Source organism: Bombina bombina, chromosome 4, assembly GCF_027579735.1.
Source record: "Bombina bombina isolate aBomBom1 chromosome 4, aBomBom1.pri, whole genome shotgun sequence".
Classification (NCBI taxonomy): Eukaryota; Metazoa; Chordata; class Amphibia; order Anura; family Bombinatoridae; genus Bombina; species Bombina bombina.
In genome coordinates this window covers 353,749,445-353,770,681 of record NC_069502.1, presented here as the reverse complement: position 1 = coordinate 353,770,681, position 21,237 = coordinate 353,749,445, and the positions used below count along the sequence as shown (strand labels likewise).

Genomic DNA, 21,237 nt, shown 5'->3' with positions numbered 1-21,237 from the left:
TATATTTTTAAAATGTTCTACAGTATTGTTATCAGCCCCTACATGTTCTAAAAATGGCTAATATGATAAGCCAATCAAATAGTGAAACATCATATAAGTAGGTATATATTTATAAAATTTTACAAAACTTTATCTTCTAAATAATGGCTGTGTTCTTTGGAATACAAATCCCTATAACCAAAAAACATCACTTTATCTTAATAGCTATTGTCATATGTAAAACCAATCAAATAGTGATTCCACATAGAGGTAATCAACTGCTTCTAAAATAATTTTACCTTCTAAAAAGTCCTATGGACTATAAAGCCTCATAACCAATTGATAAATGGGATGTCAACAAAATACCTATTGTCTTATTGTAAGTTAATCAAATATTGATGTGTTTTTCCATTAAATACAATTTATGTCATTACGATTGCTCCTGTGAGCCAAACAAAAAGTATGTTTTTCTAGAGAGTGGCATCTATTAAGAGAATATCATGCTTTCCATAAATACTAAATATCATATGAGTATACTAAAGATAGTGTGACCTAAATTATAGTGAGCCAAACAAATAGTGTGTTTTTCTAGAGAGGGGTATCTATTTACTAGACATGTGCATGGCGAAAAAATTTGGTTCGGTTCGGATCGATTCAGAATTTTTCGAAGTTCGATTCGGATCGATTCGAAAAATTCTGAATCGATTCGTTTCGGATTAGTTTCAGATTAATTCGGATTCGAAGAAATTCAGCTGGATTCGGTTCGATTTGGTTCGATTCGGTTCGATTCGGTTCAGAAATTCGGAATTTTTTGAAGTTCGGTTCGGATCGATTCGAATTCGGAAATTTCGGAATCGATTCATTTCGGATTCATTTCGGATTCATTCGGATTCGAAGAAATTCGGCTGGATTCGGTCCGATTCGGTTTGATTCGGTTCGGAAATTCGGCATTTCGGTAAGTGTTAGGTGGGATTAGACTAGTATTATACTGTATATTAGGTGTTAACCTAACATACTGTACAATACTAGTGTAATCTAATGGCCATCCCGAATTTACGAATCGATTCAAACTAATTCGGTTTGATTCGGAAAATTCAGCAGAATTTTAATTCGGAAATTCGGTTTGATCCGAATTGCCAAATTTTCCGAATTTCCGAATCGAACCAAACCGAATCGCACATATCTACTATTTACAGAATATCATGCTTACTGTCAATGCTAAATGTCTTATGAGTATACTAAAGATAATGTGACCTAAATTATAGTGAGCCAAACAAATAGTGTGCTTTTCTAGAGAGATGCATCTATTTACAGAATATCATGCTTACCATCAAGACTAAATGTCTTATGGGTATACTAAAGATAATGTGACCTAAATTATACTTATGACAAATATTCACTATATACTATAACCCATAATAAAATAAAATTATTGATTTCTTGTACTCCCATGGTATATTTATATAACATTACATGTACCTATAACATTTTTTTTATTGAAATACAGTAATTAAACTAATCTTTTTTCAAACAAAGTAATTTAATATAAAAATAATAATAATAATAATAATAATAATAATAATAATAATAATAATAATAATATATGAAAACTAATATTTTTAAACTAAGATAGTACAGCATACTGCCAGACATTTTGGGGCAAAAACCACAGAAGAGTACATTTAATATACAGTATACATACTGTATATTAATACATACACAGTATTTGTATATATATATATATATATATATATATATATATATATATATATATATATATATATATATATGCTAAAATGTAAAAGTTATCAAATATTCAGTATTTGTTTAGCTTTAAAAGAAAATAATTTTGAATAGTGTAGCAAACGAATAATCTAAAAAACAAATTTTTGATAATATTAATTAAGAATGCTTAATCTGAAATTAATTATTCACTGTTGCACAAGTCTAGTGTTTATATGATATATGTGTTTATCCTGAGCTACCAAGGTAACATTGCACATTATGGGTTAGATTGCAAATGGAGCGCTAATTAACACTCCTGCTCGAGCTTTACCTGCGCTAGAAGTAAGCTTTTGGCACACATCAGTGTGCTTGTATTATGAGTTGAAAGTAAACTGTTTTCACTCGCACGCTAACCCAATGTGAATAAAAATCCGAACTTACAATATTGCACACGCAATAACCTATTCCCCCATAGAAGTCAATGGAGCAAAAAAGTGGGCTAAAAAACACACCCCACTCACACGCAAATCCAATCTCATATTCTCAAGTGCACTACCCCAACATGAAAATATAAATATTTCACATTCCAATGTTCTTCACATAGCAGAATATGCTCACCTGAGACCTCATATCTTTGAGCTATTATAACTTTTTTGTGCAATATTCTTTTAAAATAATTTGTATTATTTATTATGTTATTATGAGTGTAACTGTACTTTATAATGTAATTTTATGTGTTTTGTGACACTTTCTTGTTTTGCAAAACAATTTACCAGAGCTCTGAGGATGAGCTATCCTGAAGAGCATTAACTTCAATTGCGCTCAAATCATAACGTTTACTTTCAACTTGTAATTTGAGCGAAAAACCTGATACACGCAAACAGCCACTATAAACCTCTTATCGCTCATGCGTAACTTAACACGCCGCTCATATTCTGGCCCTATCTGTTTTGTGAGTTCACTATTATTACAGTACAACCTCAGATCTTACCAAAAAAAAGTGCACTGCTACACATTGCAGAACATAAATAAAAAATACAGGCATAAAAGGCAACAACATAACAAAGGTGCTAAATGTTTCAATGACTCTGTCCTAATATGAGCATTAGAATTTTATATTATATGTGGGATAGAATAAATGGATCCTTTAAACAGTTTATAGTGAGTGTTATCTAAGGAATATGTTAATGAATTATATCAAAGTAACTATAAAATACATAATTACATCAAATAAGATATAAAAAAAAAAAAAAAAATGCCAAATCCGTATAAAGTCTGTTTACAAATCCACAGTTTCCAGATCAAAAAATTACTTTTGTTTAGCTTAGTCAAGCGGTCTTAAAAAAATTATAGAAACTACAAATATATATTATTACAGATTTAAAGATATTTTTGTAAGGGCTCTTTACAATTTAATTTAATAAACTTTTATTTTTTCCTATCAGATTCGACACTACAATAGGACCTCTTATATATGCTGATCAGTTCTTACAGCTATCCATTAAACTACCAAGTGGCAACATATATGGTTTGGGTGAACAAGTTCACAGACAATACAAACATGACCTTAACTGGAAAACATGGCCAATATTCACCAGGGATTGGTTTCCAAATGGAGTAAGTATTTTAATTAAAATATTCAGTTATTTAAAGATCTCAAGCCGATTATACTTCATGTTTACAGTATTACAATTGTCTATTTAAATAGAAGGCAATTTATAATTATAAGCAATGTAATCCACCTGAGTGAGCCTGCAAATGAATAACTTTCAATAAGTAATTACCAACAAAAGACTAAGAAGGGTTTATCTCCAAGCTTGTTAGGATACTATAGGATACATGGTATAAGTCTAATTACTGTGTATTGTAATAAATACATTAAGATTTTAGTAAATTATTAAGAAGCCATATTTAAATGACACTCTGGTTAAATATAACAAATTCAATTAAAGCGTTTAATTAAAATAAAGGAAACAGAATAAAAGTGTGTTATACATTATGTCAGGTTTGTATAATAGTTTTGTTGTATTATTTTAAATGTTGTTATATATGAATAAAGACGTTTTTTTTTTTTAATTTACCCTTCAAATTCTAGAATAGTATAACTAATGTTAAAACATGATTTCTAGGATGGAAACAACTTATATGGTGCACAGACATTTTTTATGTGTTTGGAAGATAAAGATGGATCAGCTTTTGGTGTCTTCTTAATGAATAGCAATGCAATGGGCAAGTATTCAAATCATACATTTTGTCACATTAGTGGGCAACAGTTTAAGCCTGCAAGGTTTTGCTATGAGATATTCTAAAAAAACGAACTAATCACACAAATTAGGGTGCATACTAACTGTACCATTCAGCAATAGTTCCAATCACAAGCACAAATTCACTCAAGCAGCTCAGACACGCCACTCAGAAGTCACGCTAAAAATAAAACAAAGGAAATGTGCCATAAGTCAGTGCAGTATATCATATATTCTCATATAAAAAATAGGAAACAGTTTTCCAACTCCACAGCCAAAAGAGATATAAAAGAAGTCACCATGTCTTCTTAAAAAAGAATTTAGTAAAATGACAGAAAACCTTACTAAGGGCCCAATTCTCTAAAGCTCTCTGGTCTGGTGAGATTCTACAAAATACCTCGTCAGTATAATGAGACCCCCTCAGGGATTGTTTTAAAGACAATTTTTACCTTGGGAAGTGTATATCTCATTAAGAGGAGATAACTAATAAAATTTATATTAAGGATCTTTACAATATAATAATCATTTAAATAAGCTGATGAACTCTCTCCATGCAGGCAAGTTTTTGAGAATAAGGCTCTAAGTATTACAAGCTTTTTTGTTATGTGATCCCCGTACAAGCTATTTCATCAGTTTTCACAGTTTTTATAAAAAAAATAATTAAATGCATATTGCTCTTCAAGAGGGTAGCTGTATTTCTTTCACTTTATTTTAATATTATCCTAAAGTAACATTATCCCCATGGCATTTATTTATTAAATCTAAAATAGAATATTCTGACATTTTCTTATATAGGTTTAACAAGAGGAACATATTTTAAACACATTTAAATGCTGTTTTATTCATATGCACAATAATAATAGATTGGAATATTGTTCCTTTGGGTCTTAATGCTAGGTATCTGTAAAGTTGTTGCAGTTTAAAATAAAAACAAACAAAAGACATAGAACAACTTTATATGAATGGAATACATTGAATTAAAATCTGAATCTGTGAATCATGTTGCATAACTTTTCTGATGGATTACAATAGACCCAACAACTACAAATTACTGTTACTACTACTGCTTGTACATATACTATTAGCAATATTTATGAGCCTATGTTTTGTCTATACAGAAGTCACAATACAACCAGCCCCAGCTGTAACCTATAGGACTATAGGGGGAATCCTTGACTTCTATGTTTTTGTTGGCAACACTCCAGAGCAGGTAGTAATGGAGTACTTAGAGGTAAGTATTTTTACAAAAGAATAAGCTTAATACATAAAAAGGTGGTTACTTATTAAAATAGGCTAAAAGAGGCAGCTTGCAGGTGGTAACGCCCCATAGAATAAGCTACCGAGCTGTTGTTCGTTCCTGGTAGAGCACTTATCTTCCTGTTATGTGTTTTCTAATTAAAAGCCTATAATACATATTACCATGAAATTACACACAGAATTACATGATATTTATTAGACATGTGCACAGTAAAAACATGACAATCAGATTTGTTCACCTATCTCATTTCGGATTAAGTTTTTGAATGTTATTTTGCTACATGGAGGAAATGTGTTCTAATAATTTCCTATGATTAATGTCATAGGAATAGTCTCACAGCAGTACACATGAGCAGACAAGCACAGAGAAGAGTAGGGCAGTAGAACATGCAGGAAAGCAGAGGTCCTACTGGATATGCAGAAATAAAACAGCATAGTCACAAGGTGTGAGATAGGCCTGAAACCATAGACAAGAGGCTTTTATCTAAAAAAAAGTCAAACATTGTAGAAACAACAGTTGTACAAATGGGTGGGCGGACTCTCAGTAGCCACGGGAACATAATAGTATTTAATTTTCACTAGTTAGAGCAGCAGCACAACTGGACAGAAGGGCAGGTGGTCAGTCTTTAAACCCTGGGTAGCACAGGAGTAACGGCACAAGGATGGTAACACCGCAGCTTTTGGAATAATGGAGACTAACACTTTATTAGACACACCTGTGCCTTATACAATGTGGGACTACGCCAGTCACACCCACTAAATAAAACAGATAACAGTAAGCCCTATGTCATTTAAATTCATTTTGTCTAGTTTTATGATACAGATGATTTATAGCCAGAGAAAAACATTGATGGGTCCATTTATGAAGCTCCGGATGGAGCTTGAGGGCCCTGCAGGCTTGCCAGAAACACCAGTTATGAAGCAGCGGTCTGAGCTGGCAGACAGACATCGCCGAAATTCAACCCAATTGAGTACGATCGGGTTAATTGACACCCCCCTGCTGGCGGCCGATTGGCCGCAAATCTGCAGGGGGCGGTGTTGCACCAGCAGCTCACAAGAGCTGCTGGTGCAATGCTGAATACGGAGAACGTATTGCTCTCCGCATTCAGCGAGGTCTGTCAGACCTGATCCGCACTGTCGAATCAGGTCCGACAGACCTTTGTTAAATAGGCCCCTTAGAATCTGGAGACTGACACTTTATAGAACACACCTTTACCAGCTGTAACACAGTCAGTTGACAGTCACACCCATCAAAATCAACCGATATTTCTGACCTGTTTGTAAAAATACTTCCATAAAGTTAAAGATGAATGAATATATAGCCACAAATGTTGGAATATAAATGAATTATTGACAACTTTTTGGTCACATCTATATGTAATGCAGTGTTGGCAGCTGGCATTGGCAGCTCAGTCACACAAAGTTAACCAGCTCAGTGTTTGTGTGTGTATTATTTGTAGGGTACAAGAAAATAAATTAATGTACAACTGTAATAATATATAGAATTGATGTAATGGATACTGCTCCAGCATCAGAAAAAAAATAATATTTGAAATATTTACACATATTTCCCCCTTTTACTCATAGCCCATAATACTAACCTTCCCAGTTCCAAATCTGCCCTTTCCAAACTTTCCCTTCTATATTTTTCCCACTGTCACACTGTTAATGTAGGCAGGTATCATTATAATGCAGGTATCGTTATAATGCAGGTATCATTATAATGCAGGTATCGTTATAATTCAGGTATCATTATAATGCAGGTATCATTATAATGCAGGTATCATTATAATGCAGGTATCGTTTTAATGCAGGTATCATTATAATGCAGGTATGCACAAGGCACAGGAACTGGCAGTATTATAATAAAGTTTTACCCAAAAAGTGAAACATTTTTAAACATAATAGCAGGAATAGTTGAACATGGTAGTGCTGAACATTTTGTGTAAATCATTGTCTTTATTTATAAATATTTTTTGGAAATGTCTGTTCACAAACTACTTTACCTAAGCCCCTTAGAATATTTCCTGGCCGTGCATCTCCCTTTAGCGCACTCCCTTCAGCGCATTGTGCATGTGCCACCCCTCAAGCTTTTCATTCCCTGTTATGTCACAGCTATTGTGCCCAGCTTGCAAACATTAGCGCTGACAATTGAAGCATGTTTTATTTTAATCCAAGTTTGGAGTGATGTTGGAAATGTCCATCTGATGAGCTTTGTCTGATGACCTGTGCACACGTTTCATTGCAGATTGATAAATATGAGGGGGCAGTGCTCGGAGCCGGGGGGCAATATTAAAAAATAATAATAAATCACCTTTACAACCTTGAAAAAATCCTATGGGTAAAAAACATCAGAACGCTGACTGCACAAATAATCTCTGTAGAACTGATAATACTGTAACCGGATGTGTAATGAAACCACTAGCTTGGGAGAGAAATCACTGCAGCTAAAATTCATACTGCCTGCTAGACACCGGAAACATGATACGGCAAGATTGGGTAGTTAGCTTATGATGGCTACGATACTTGCTACAAAACAGAATGTCTCACAGCCTGCTTGACAGCAGAAATGCAGACATTTACTGCACAAATACAGAGGTGAGAAGTTCAGATACAATGATCTCTGTTTTGGTAGCAAGTACCGTAGTCATCATATGGTTACTACTCAGTGAGAATTATGCTAAAATGTAACACCTTTGTTCCAGCATTCAATAAGTGTCCACAGTGTCTGCAAAATCGAAATGTTGGTGCTGCTCTATAGACTTTATTTATGAATCTATGTTTGGGGGAATAATAAGTTCTCGTAACTTTGCATATTATCAAATTGTGCAATTTGATTGGTCATGGGGTTGGCGAATATAGCACTGTTGCCGACCTTTTATCAGGGCGTTCAAGGAGCATCAAGCTTAATGGCTTGCAAAGAATAAAACAAGTTTAAAAAAAAATAAAAAATCATATTACAGTGTTTATGTTTATTTATTCATTTTGATTGTTAATAAGGTATTATCACTGCTAAGTAACTATCACTCTTTAGTGAACTTGTCCTTTAAATTATCTATTTGCAAGTGAGTCAACTGGAAGCAAACCGAGCAGCAGAGACTTATATCATGCTCTTGAGACATTCCTTAATATGGGGAGGATGGGCCAAGAACAATTAGCTTCTAGATGGCTGATAGAGGATTTAATCAACTGAGAGGGACACTGGTGTTTTGTATTAAATAGTGGGTTTTCCCGCCAGTGGAAAAGTCAAGTAACAAATGAAAGAACCCATTTTTTTTTCTCTCCCATCGTTAGTTTCTTTATTCATTAAATGAACTGCTTGTGTTGTGTTTTCAAACAAAACCAAAGAATACAGGAGAATTATAGATTTTTGCATTTCGCTAAAGCTGAAGTCATATGTCTAAAATTGATATATATTATTATCTGACAATTATTATCAAGATTCATATTATGAATTTGTACTCATTGACGCACAGTTGGTGTTAACTTGTTTAGTGGGCTTTATTCAGATTAATATTTAGGATGTCTAATGATATCCTAAGACCTAAAAATTATTTTGGACACATTTTTTAGTCAAACAAAATGACAATTATACATGTTAGACATTACAAAATAATATCTAAATATTTGTTGTCTTTTAGCTTGTCGGAAAACCATACATGCCTGCATATTGGACTCTTGGATTTCATTTAAGTCGATGGGGTTACCATTCACTGGATGAAGTTAAAGAAGTTGTTGAAAGGAATAGAGCCATTGATATACCTTATGTAAGTTAAGATGATTGATGCACTCACCTCAACAGTTTAGGGATACCTTTCGATAGCCTATCTAGCAATGCATGTTTTAAAGCCTCATTTATGAGCACCTTCAACATCTCAGCAATACATTTTTGTAACCAGTATGGTAGAACTACTGACTTCAACATTTTTTTTAATTATCTATTCAAAAGCAAAAGCTTGGATTAAAGGTACATTAAACTCAGATATGCCATGAAGTCTTTTTTTCAGCCTATTAAAATATTCTAACAACATAGATTTTTTGTCCCTTTTCTCTTTAATCTACATCTTCAGAATGTGTTTTTTTTTTATTTTTAAAGCTCCAGGAAGTTTGGAGGATATATACCTTCCTCAAGTATAACATTTTGTTGTGAACCTACTACATACTACAAATACTACAAATGGATTGCTTAGATGTGTGCAATAGCACATTAGCGTATAGCTTTAACTATAAATGAAATAGAACAGATTTCAAGGAGTGTATCTAATGTTACCATCCATCCTGGTTTACAGGGTACTTTCAATAGCCCTTATTCCCAATGTCTCTAAAACCTTTGTGTTTTTAAAGTGGCATTACCAAGATAGCTGTTGTTCAGTAGCATTTTGGCATATATTAGAAAGTTGGCCTTGATTTATTACATGAACGTGTATGTTTTGGCCAAATTCAAATAGGCTAACAGAGAATTCTCCCATAATGGAATTAGTGGAAAAGGTGAGTGCTTCATGAACTTTAGGGGCATATTTATCAAGCTCCATATGGAGCTTGATGCCCCGTGTTTCCGGTGAGCCTTCCGGCTCCCCGTAAACAGAAGTTATGAAGCAGCGGTCTAAAGATTGCTGCTCAATAACCTGTCCGCCTGCTCTGAGGCGGTGGACAGAAATCAACAGAAATCCACCCGATTGAATACGATTGGTTGATTGACACCCCCTGCTAGTGGCCGATTGGCCGCTAATCTGCAGGGGGCGGTATTGCACCAGCAGTTCACAAGAACTGCTGGTGCAATGATAAATGCCGAGAGCGTATGCTGTCGGCATTTATCGATGTGCAGTGGACATGATCTGCTATATCGGATCATGTACGCTCACAACATAATAAATAGGCCCCTTAAAGTAAATAAAGTAGACTAAACAACACAGCAACATTTTTTTTAACTTAAAGTCCAGACACACACACACACGCAAACATGCGCACGCATGCACGCACACATACACCCACACACACATTCCTTATGAGAAGCAAGAAATAAGCATTGCACTTTACATACCCATAAAGGAATTTTCTCCAGACTCTTTGAAACATATGTTCAGAATAATCCTTTATATACGTTTTGTGTTTAGCTGTGACTTGTAAAAGAAATTACAGTAAATTAGCTTTATTAATCAGTAGATCTTCATCTTTAAAAAAAAACATCTTTAGCTATATTTGTCTTTGATTACATGAATAATAATATCTTTGTTTTCCTTTTATGATTAATGTACTGAGCTATCTGAATATGAAGACAAATACATTTCTAGCATTATCTGACATTTTTTTATCATGTTGAAGACTTTATCTTGAACACACTCTTTTGCAGGATGTTCAGTTTACAGATATTGACTACATGGAAAACAGAAAAGACTTCACCTATGACCTAGTGAAATTTAAAGATCTCCCATCATTTGCACAAAATTTACATGACAATGGCCAGAAATATATTATAATTTTGGTAAATATGAAATCTGCTGCTCATGAATGTTTATTACAAATTGTTTATATGTGCTTAAGTATTTGTTTATATATATTATTTTAAATTTTCTAGGATCCTGCAATTGCAAATACACCACTTATTAATGGTCCATATTTAGCATATGAAAGAGGGCAACAAAAGGGTGTATGGGTAAACGAGTCTGATGGAACAACACCACTTGTTGGAGAGGTAAATTATTGCAATATTCAGTATGAGGTATCATACATGCAAAAGGTATAATGTTTATATAACAATTAGTATTTATTTATGTTGCATTAAGCCAGGTTATGTAAAAGAAGCACATTTCTCTATTCTTAATTGAAGACATCATTTGGAAATTTCTGGCATCTCAGATTGGCATGTGTTAGGAAAAGCAATTACTTATCCCCCAGACAACCTATTGGGTTATATGCAGAATTTTCTTGGTGATTCAGCAACATAATCCTATTAGAGTTTTACTGGATAGGGTGCTTGAATTATAATAAATAAAAAAAATATTACTATCTATCTATATATCATATATCTATCTATCTATCTATCTATCTATCTATCTATCTATCTGTCTGTCTGTCTGTCTGTCTGTCTATCTATACTATATAGATACCAAACACAAAGGGGGCACTCTCTGGTCCTTTTTAAAGGACCAAAACACCACATACAGTACATGAATTTAATTATTTACTTTAAAAAGGATCCGAGAGTGCCTACTTTGTGTTTGGTATATTCAATTGGCTTGTCACCCTAGCAGATGATCTTTTGGGGAGAGTGTGCTATTTTTTATAACAGTATATAGTGTTTGGCTCAATCTAATGCCCTTTGGTAGTTTGAAGTGCATAACTTATAGTGCAGTATTGTAGTACAGTTGGTCTGATTTATTTTGCCACCTGACAACCTCAGTAGAGTGCTCTTTCTTTAGCACATTATCAACCTAGCTGCATTGCCGGAGTCTGTGTAAGTTCACGCTTTGCTTTACTGTGATCTCAGGAGATTTCACCAAGATTTAATAGTAAACTTCCTTAAACTGAAGAGGGAAATAAAGTGACTGTGCAGCACATGCCAGATGCACACTCAGTTGCAAATCCTGGAGCATGCATCTTGATTGGGATGTGACTACTGAGAAAATTTGAGATGTTCAGGTGATATTTTCTTGTCAGAATTTTACAGATATGCTGCAAGTGATTCAACATTTGGTTATCATGTCCCTTTAATTCTCTTAACCATTGTCAGACCTTTATGTTCTAGAGACAAGAAAGTTGCCACCGAAAGAAAGTAATACATCTAAAGGTTAACATGGGAGCACGTGCAACTAACATAAATTATTACATTGCAGTAAATACAAATTCAATAAAAAATTGCTATAATTTAACTTGTATTTGCCTCTAGTTTAGTAACATCAACCTAGATTACGAGTTTTGCGTTACGGTGCGGTACGGCTTTTAACGCTGCAAAAATGGCAATTATGCTGGAATGACCAGGAATGCATATTACGAGTTGTGGCAGTATATCTACACCTCAAGCATTTTAGCCAGTAACTCAACATCCATTCCGCACTAAAAAAAAAAAGCCACCCTCCCACATCGCAAACACTATTTAGAATTTATTATCCCCTAATCTGTTGCCCACCCACATTGCGTCTATTAAATAAAAATTATTAACCCCTAATTTGCCACTCCCTGACATCGCTGCCACTATAATAAAGTTATTAACCCCTAAACTGCCGCTCCCCAACATCGCCGCCACTAAATAAACCTATTAACCCCTAAACCTCCGACCTCCCACATCCCTGCCACTAAATAAACCTAATTACCCCTAAACCTCCGGTCTCCCACATCAACGCCACTAAATAAACCTATTAACCCCTAAACCTCCGGCCTCCCACATCGCCGCCACTAAATAAAATTATTAACCTCTAAACCTCCGGCCCCCCACATTGCAAAACACTAAATTAAAATATTAACCCCTAAACCTAAAACCCCCTCTAACTTTAAATTAAAAGTACAATATAACTATATTTAAATAACAATAAACCTAACATTAAACTATAAATGAACCTAACCTTACTATTCTAATGAAATAAAAATACTACCAATTAAAAATACTAAATTACAAATTAAAAAAAAAAATAATCCTACGAAAACCCCCCCCCCACTAAAATTACAAAAAATATAAAACACTAAGATTACAAAAAATAATAAACAAAATTATCAAAAATAAAAATAATTACACCTAATCTAATAGCCCTAAAAAATTGCCCTAAGTTAAACAGCTCTTTTACTTGTAAAAAAATACAAAGTCCCCCCAACAGTAAAACCCACCACCCAACCAACCCCACAAAATAAAAAAAATAACTCTAAAAAAAAATAAGCTACCCATTGCCCCTAAAGGGGCATTGCCGTTAAAAGGGCATTCAAATATTTTACAATTGCCCAAAGCCCTAATCTAAAAAAAAATGAAAAAAAAAACCAACCTAACCCCATAAAATCTACTCACGGTTCCTGAAGTCTGGACATCCATCTTAATCCAGGCGGCGAGAAGTCTTCATCCAGGCGGTGACACCTTCATCCATCCCTGGGGCATCTTCTATCTTCATCCCGGCAGCGCGGAGCAGAGCTATCCTGGAGGCCGATGCCATCCTGCGCAAAACGTCCTCTTCATACGGTCACCGTTGTACACTGAAGCTTCAATGCAAGGTAGCCATTTCAAAATAGTGTACCTTGCATTCCTATTGGCTGATTTGATTCTTCAAGTTCAAATCAGCCAATAGGATGATAGATACTGAAATCCTATTGACTGTTCAAAACAGCCAATAGGATGAGAGCTACATACAAGTTCTCATAAAAATGAAATAAAAAAAAACACCCTTACCTAGAGATTAGTACATATCTCTACTTATTTTTGTATGACAATGGTAATAAATAGCTATAACATTTAAACTCAATGATAACAGTCTATGGTTAGTGATAATCAGAAGCTTTCAATATGTTCACCCTTTAACTGATTTGTTGTTTGCTGTTTTGTTTAGATTAGATATATATATTCCTTTATATTATAAATTTAAGCAATATAAAGCATTGCTGTTTGACACATAAAGCAGACTTTTATGGTATCATATTATACCGCTTCTCAATAGGTGCTGTATTTACTTTATGTGCAAACAGTTCAAATTATTTTGTATAAAAAAATACACAAATAGTAGCAATGACAATTTTATTGACTTATTTGATTAAGAAGGCAAACAGTTACAATGGCAAATGTTCTTCATTTGCATACATGCATTTTCTGTTTACCCCAAAAGTATTTTAGATTATTTAATTATTGCACTATTGTCACTGGGGGCAGGGGGTATTGCCCCCTTCCATGTTATCATTCTCCCCCAGCATCTGCTGCTCTACTTGCGCACTGACATTCAGACAGGTAGTGTCACATACAGCAGGAAACTGGCTCTGGCTGAGAGTAGAAATGTAGGGTTCAACCTGCCCCAGAGTTTCTTAAAGGGACACTGAACCCATTTTTTTTCTTTCGTGATTCAGATAGAGCACGCAATTTTAAACAACTTTCTAATTTACTCCTATTATCAATTTTTCTTTGTTCTCTTGCTATCTTTATTTGAAAAAGAAGGCATCTAAGTTTTTTTAGGTTCAGTACTCTGGACAGCACTTTTTTATTGGTGGATGAATTTATCCACCAATCAGCAAGAACAACACAGGTTGTACACCAAAAATGGGCCGGCTTCTAAAGTTACATTCTTGTATTTCAAATAAAGATACCAAGAGAATGAAGACAATTTGATAATAGGAGTAAATTAGAAAGATGCTTAAAATTTCATGCTCTATCTAAATCACAAAAGCAAAAATTTGGGTTCAGTGTCCCTTTAAGGCTAAGCCTGATTGACTAAGTAGAGGGATAGTAAATATGTGTGAATTAAAGGGATATTAAACCCAAAATATTTATTGTATTATTCTGAAAGAGCTTGCGATTTTAAACAACTAATTTACTTCTATTATCAATTTCTCTTTGTTCTCTTGGTATCTTTTGCTGTAAAGAATGGCTTTATGCTAAGTAGCTGGACTATTTCTCGAGCACTATATGGCAGCAGATTTACAAGAATGTTATACATTTAAAAGAGCACTAGATAGCAGCACTATTTCCTGCCATGTAGTGCTCCAGATGCCTACCTAGGTACCACTTCAACAAAGAATATCATGGGAATGAAGCAAATTTGATAATAGAAGTAAATGGGATTTTTTTTTTTTAAATGATATGTTCTGTCTGAATACCAATATAAAATGTTTGGGTTTCATATCCCTTTAACTGGAAATGTTGCATATGTTTTTATTAGTATTTATTAGTATTGTTTGTAGGAGTCTGCATCTTTTCCAGTTCATTATAGTTTAAGAAATGGCTAAGGATCTGAAGTGAGAGCAGGACCACAGATCCGGAGTGTCTGCTTAGCCCCAGCAGTGGATTTTTTACTGTGTTTTGGGACTTCTCCTGCACTGCTTAGAAGCTCAGTAAAACCAGCCCCATGCTAGATTAGAAGTGGAAGGGTCAAAAAGCAAACAGAAGCATCAGAGCTAATTGTGCAGGGTTAGTAGTCGAGAACTGCACACACAAGGCAATATCTTCTGTGAAAAACAGCAGCACAAAATACAATTAGTGAGTCATTGTTAGCTTAAAGACAGCATATCATTTAAAAGAATATATTTTAATAATCATCTGTGGTTTTTTTGTGTTAGTATATTGCTCTGTTGTGCTTTATTTGCTGGCCTTGCATTGCTATTTAGCTTCCCTTTATGGTGAACTCAAATTAGTCTGAGTAAATTGTTTCATCTCACTTTCACTTCCTCTTCCTGCTCCATTAAATACTTACTGTATTAATCCACTCTTGTATTGTACTGCTAAGGTGCAAGTATGAATATCACTGCCAGCATATCTGTGTGTATATTAAAGTTAGTATGTGTGCCTGTATTGTGCATATGTGTAACATAGTAAGCATTTGTGTTTGTATGTTACAGTTACCTTATGTCTTTATGTGTATGTTACTGTCAGTGTGTATATATGATACATTTATCATGAATGTATGTGTGTTTGTTACAGTTACCTTATGTCTTTATGTGTATGTTACTGTCAGTGTGTATATATGATACATTTAACATGAATGTATGTGTGTTTGTTACAGTTACCATGTGTCTTTATGTGTATGTTACTGTCAGTGTGTATATATGATACATTTAACATGAATGTATGTGTGTTTGTTACAGTTACCATGTGTCTGTATGTGTATGTTACTGTCAGTGTGTATATATGATACATTTAACATGAATGTATGTGTGTTTGTTACAGTTACCATATGTCTTTATGTGTATGTTACTGTCAGTGTGTATTTATGATACATTTAACATGAATGTATGTGTGTTTGTTACAGTTACCATGTGTCTGTATGTGTATGTTACTGTCAGTGTGTATTTATGATACATTTAACATGAATGTATGTGTGTTTGTTACAGTTACCATGTGTCTTTATGTGTATGTTACTGTCAGTGTGTATATATGATACATTTAACATGAATGTATGTGTGTTTGTTACAGTTACCATGTGTCTTTATGTGTATGTTACTGTCAGTGTGTATATATGATACATTTATCATGAATGTATGTGTGTTTGTTACAGTTACCATGTGTCTGTATGTGTATGTTACTGTCAGTGTGTATATATGATACATTTAACATGAATGTATGTGTGTTTGTTACAGTTACCATGTGTCTGTATGTGTATGTTACTGTCAGTGTGTATATATGATACATTTAACATGAATGTATGTGTGTTTGTTACAGTTACCATGTGTCTGTATGTGTATGTTACTGTCAGTGTGTATATATGATACATTTATCATGAATGTATGTGTGTTTGTTACAGTTACCATGTGTCTTTATGTGTATGTTACTGTCAGTGTGTATATATGATACATTTATCATGAATGTATGTGTGTTTGTTACAGTTACCATGTGTCTTTATGTGTATGTTACTGTCAGTGTGTATATATGATACATTTATCATGAATGTATGTGTGTTTGTTACAGTTACCATGTGTCTGTATGTGTATGTTACTGTCAGTGTGTATATATGATACATTTAACATGAATGTATGTGTGTTTGTTACAGTTACCATGTGTCTGTATGTGTATGTTACTGTCAGTGTGTATATATGATACATTTATCATGAATGTATGTGTGTTTGTTACAGTTACCATGTGTCTGTATGTGTATGTTACTGTCAGTGTGTATATATGATACATTTAACATGAATGTATGTGTGTTTGTTACAGTTACCATGTGTCTTTATGTGTATGTTACTGTCAGTGTGTATATATGATACATTTAACATGAATGTATGTGTGTTTGTTACAGTTACCATGTGTCTGTATGTGTATGTTACTGTCAGTGTGTATATATGATACATTTAACATGAATGTATGTGTGTTTGTTACAGTTACCATATGTCTTTATGTGTATGTTACTGTCAGTGTGTATATATGATACATTTAACATGAATGTATGTGTGTTTGTTACAGTTACCATGTGTCTGTATGTGTATGTTACTGTCAGTGTGTATATATGATACATTTAACATGAATGTATGTGTGTTTGTTACAGTTACCATGTGTCTGTATGTGTATGTTACTGTCAGTGTGTATATATGATACATTTAACATGAATGTATGTGTGTTTGTTACAGTTACCATGTGTCTTTATGTGTATGTTATGTCTGGTGTGTTAGTGTATGTGTGTATATAATTATATATATTTGGCATTGCAAATTATTAGTACACCCTACTTTTGACTGTGGAATAATCTTGTGTGCACCTCCCTTTTTATGGATCCTGGAGACACTTCTTACTATTGCCTTTAACTTTTGCTTCCATATAACCATGTGTTTAAGCCTCACAAAAGCAGAGGCGTAACTAGAAACCACCCCTCCCCCCTCCAAAAAAAGGTGAATTTAAAACATATTTTTTTTTTTTTTTTTACATTTAACACAGAAAAAAATGTGAATCAGGTTACATGTCTGCAAAAGGAGGTACCCTGTGCCCACAGTCTGTGAGATGGTCTGACCCCCTATTACTGTATATATATTTATAGTGAGACTATTTAACCCCCCAGTACTGTATATAGTAAGTTAGTGACACAGTTTGTAATCTGCCGGTGAGATGGCTGGCCTGACCCTAGCCACCCCAGTACTTTATAAAGTGACCACAGTAGTCAGTGGCATGGTCCCGCCCCCCGTACTGTAAATAGTGGTACTGTATAGTGACACTGTTTACCCCCTGCCCCCCCCCCCCCCATGCTGTAGTAACAAGGTCTGTAATTTGCTGGTTCCACAAACATACACAAACACACATACATGCATAATACACACACAGTCACATACATACACACACACATAAACACCAATGGGTAAAACAGAAACACTAACCCCTGTAGTCATGTCACACTCACATTATATCAGTGCAAGCAGTGGTAAGTTAACGTTTTTTATAAATAAATAAAACATAATTTATGCTTACCTGATAAATTTATTTCTCTTGTGGTGTATCCAGTCCACGGATCATCCATTACTTGTGGGATATTCTCCTTCCCAACAGGAAGTTGCAAGAGGATCACCCACAGCAGAGCTGCCATATAGCTCCTCCCCTAACTGCCATATCCAGTCATTCGACCGAAACAAGCCGAGAAAGGAGAAACCATAGGGTGCAGTGGTGACTGTAGTTTAAATTAAAATTTAGACCTGCCTTAAAAGACAGGGCGGGCCGTGGACTGGATACACCACAAGAGAAATAAATTTATCAGGTAAGCATAAATTATGTTTTCTCTTGTAAGGTGTATCCAGTCCACGGATCATCCATTACTTGTGGGATACCAATACCAAAGCTAAAGTACACGGATGAAGGGAGGGACAAGGCAGGCTTAAATGGAAGGAACCACTGCCTGTAGAACCTTTCTCCCAAAAATAGCCTCCGAAGAAGCAAAAGTATCAAATTTGTAAAATTTTGAAAAGGTATGAAGCAAAGACCAAGTCGCCACCTTGCAAATCTGTTCAACAGAAGCCTCATTTTTAAAGGCCCAGGTGGAAGCCACAGCTCTAGTAGAAAATATAGCTGTAATCCTTTCAGGGGGCTGCTGTCCAGCAGTCTCATGGGCTAAGCGTATTACGCTCCAAAGCCAAAAAGAAAGAGAGGTTGCCGAAGCTTTTTGACCTCTCCTCTGTCCAGAATAAACAACAAACAGTGTAGATGTTTGGCGAAAATTTTTTGTAGCTTGTAAGTAAAACTTTAAAGCACGGACCACGTCCAGATTATGTAAAAGACGTTCCTTCTTTGAAGAAGCATTAGGACACAATGATGGAACAACAATCTCTTGATTGATATTCTTGTTAGAAACTACCTTAGGTAAAAACCCAGGTTTTGTACGCAGAACTACTTTATCTGAATGAAAAATCAGATAAGGAGAATCACATTGTAAAACAGATAACTCAGAGACTCTCCGAGCCGAGGAAATAGCCATCAAAAACATAACTTTCCAAGATAAAAGTTTGATATCAATGGAATGAAGGGGTTCAAACGGAACCCCTTGAAGAACTTTAAGAACCAAGTTTAAGCTCCATGGGGGAGCAACAGGTTTAAACACAGGCTTAATTCTAACCAAAGCCTAACAAAAAGCTTGAACATCTGGAACTTCTGCCAGACGCTTGTGCAAAAGAATAGACAGAGCAGAAATCTGTCCCTTTAAAGAACTAGCTGATAATCCTTTATCCAAACCCTCTTGGAGAAAGGACAATATCCTAGGAATCCTAACCTTACTCCATGAGTAATTCTTGGATTCACACCAATAAAGGTATTTACGCCATATCTTATGGTAGATTTTCCTGGTAACAGGCTTTCGTGCCTGTATAAGTGTATCAATGACTGACTCGGAGAAGCCACGCTTTGATAAAATCAAGCGTTCAATCTCCATGCAGTCAGTCTCAGAGAAATTAGATTCGGATGATTGAAAGGACCTTGTAGTAGAAGGTCTTGTCTCAGAGGCAGGGTCCATGGTGGAAAGGATGACATGTCCACTAGGTCTGCATACCAGGTCCTGCGTGGCCACGTAGGCGCTATCAAGATCACCGATGCTCTCTCCTGTTTGATTTTGGCAATCAGTCAAGGGAGCAGAGGAAACGGTGGAAACACATAAGCTAGGTTGAAGAACCAATGCGCTGCTAGAGCATCTATCAGTGCCGCTTCTGGTTTCCTGGACCTGGATCCGTAACAAGGAAGCTTGGCGTTCTGGTGAGACACCATGAGATCCAGTTCTGGTTTGCCCCAACGATGAACCAATTGAGCAAACACCTCCGGATGGAGTTTCCCCCGGATGAAAAGTCTGACGACTTAGAAAATCCGCCTCCCAGTTCTGTACACCTGGGATATGGATTGCTGATAGGTGGCAAGAGTGAGTCTCTGCCCAGCGAATTATCTTGGAGACTTCTAACATCGCTAGATGATGTTGTCCGACTGAAATCTGATGAACCTCAGGGTTGCTAACTGAGGCCAAGCTAGAAGAGCATTGAATATTGCTCTTAACTCCAGAATATTTATTGGGAGGAGTTTCTCCTCCTGAGTCCACGATCCCTGAGCCTTCAGGGAATTCCAGACTGCACCCCAACCTAGAAGGCTGGCATCTGTTGTTACAATTGTCCAATCTGGCCTGCGAAAGGTCATACCTTTGGACAGATGGACCCGAGATAGCCACCAGAGAAGAGAATCTCTGGTCTCTTGATCCAGATTTAGCAGAGGGGACAAATCTGTGTAATCCCCATTCCACTGACTGAGCATGCATAGTTGCAGCGGTCTGAGATGTAGGCGCGCAAATGGCACTATGTCCATCGCCGCCAACATCAAGCCGATTACTTCCATACACTGAGCCACCAAAGGGCATGGAATAGAATGAAGAACACGGCAAGATTTTAGAAGCTTTGATAACCTGGATTCTGTCAGGTAAATCTTCATTTTTACAGAATCTATCAGAGTCCCTAGGAAGGAGATTCTTGTGAGTGGGGATAGAGAACTCTTTTCCTCGTTCACCTTCCACCCATGTGACCTGAGAAATGCCAGAACTATGTCCGTATGTGACTTGGCAATCTGAAAGCTTGACGCCTGTATCAGGATGTCGTCCAGATAAGGGGCCACTGATATACCTCGCGGTCTTAGGACCGCCAGAAGCGATCCCAGAACCTTTGTAAAGATTCTTGGAGCTGTAGCTAACCCGATGGGAAGAGCCACAAATTGGTAATGCCTGTCCAGAAAGGCAAATCTTAGAAACCGATGATGATCTTTGTGAATTGGTATGTGAAGGTAAGCATCCTTCAAATCCACTGTGGTCATGTACTGACCCTCCTGGATCATAGGTAGGATGGTCCGAATAGTTTCCATTTTGAACGATGGAACTCTGAGGAATTTGTTTAAGATCTTTAGATCCAAAATGGGTCTGAA

General features: G+C 35.6%; 1 protein-coding gene across 1 annotated transcript in view; it reads left to right on the top strand.

Moving 5' to 3' along the window:
• MGAM (maltase-glucoamylase) overlaps positions 1 to 21,237 on the top strand; it is a 300,259-nt gene that overhangs the window by 19,794 nt on the left and 259,228 nt on the right. Inside the window, exons 7-12 of the mRNA XM_053710109.1 lie at positions 3,150 to 3,321; positions 3,834 to 3,933; positions 5,066 to 5,178; positions 8,846 to 8,971; positions 10,555 to 10,686; positions 10,780 to 10,896. Coding sequence (XP_053566084.1) covers positions 3,150 to 3,321; positions 3,834 to 3,933; positions 5,066 to 5,178; positions 8,846 to 8,971; positions 10,555 to 10,686; positions 10,780 to 10,896 — 760 coding nt within the window. The remainder of the gene's footprint in view (positions 1 to 3,149; positions 3,322 to 3,833; positions 3,934 to 5,065; positions 5,179 to 8,845; positions 8,972 to 10,554; positions 10,687 to 10,779; positions 10,897 to 21,237) is intronic.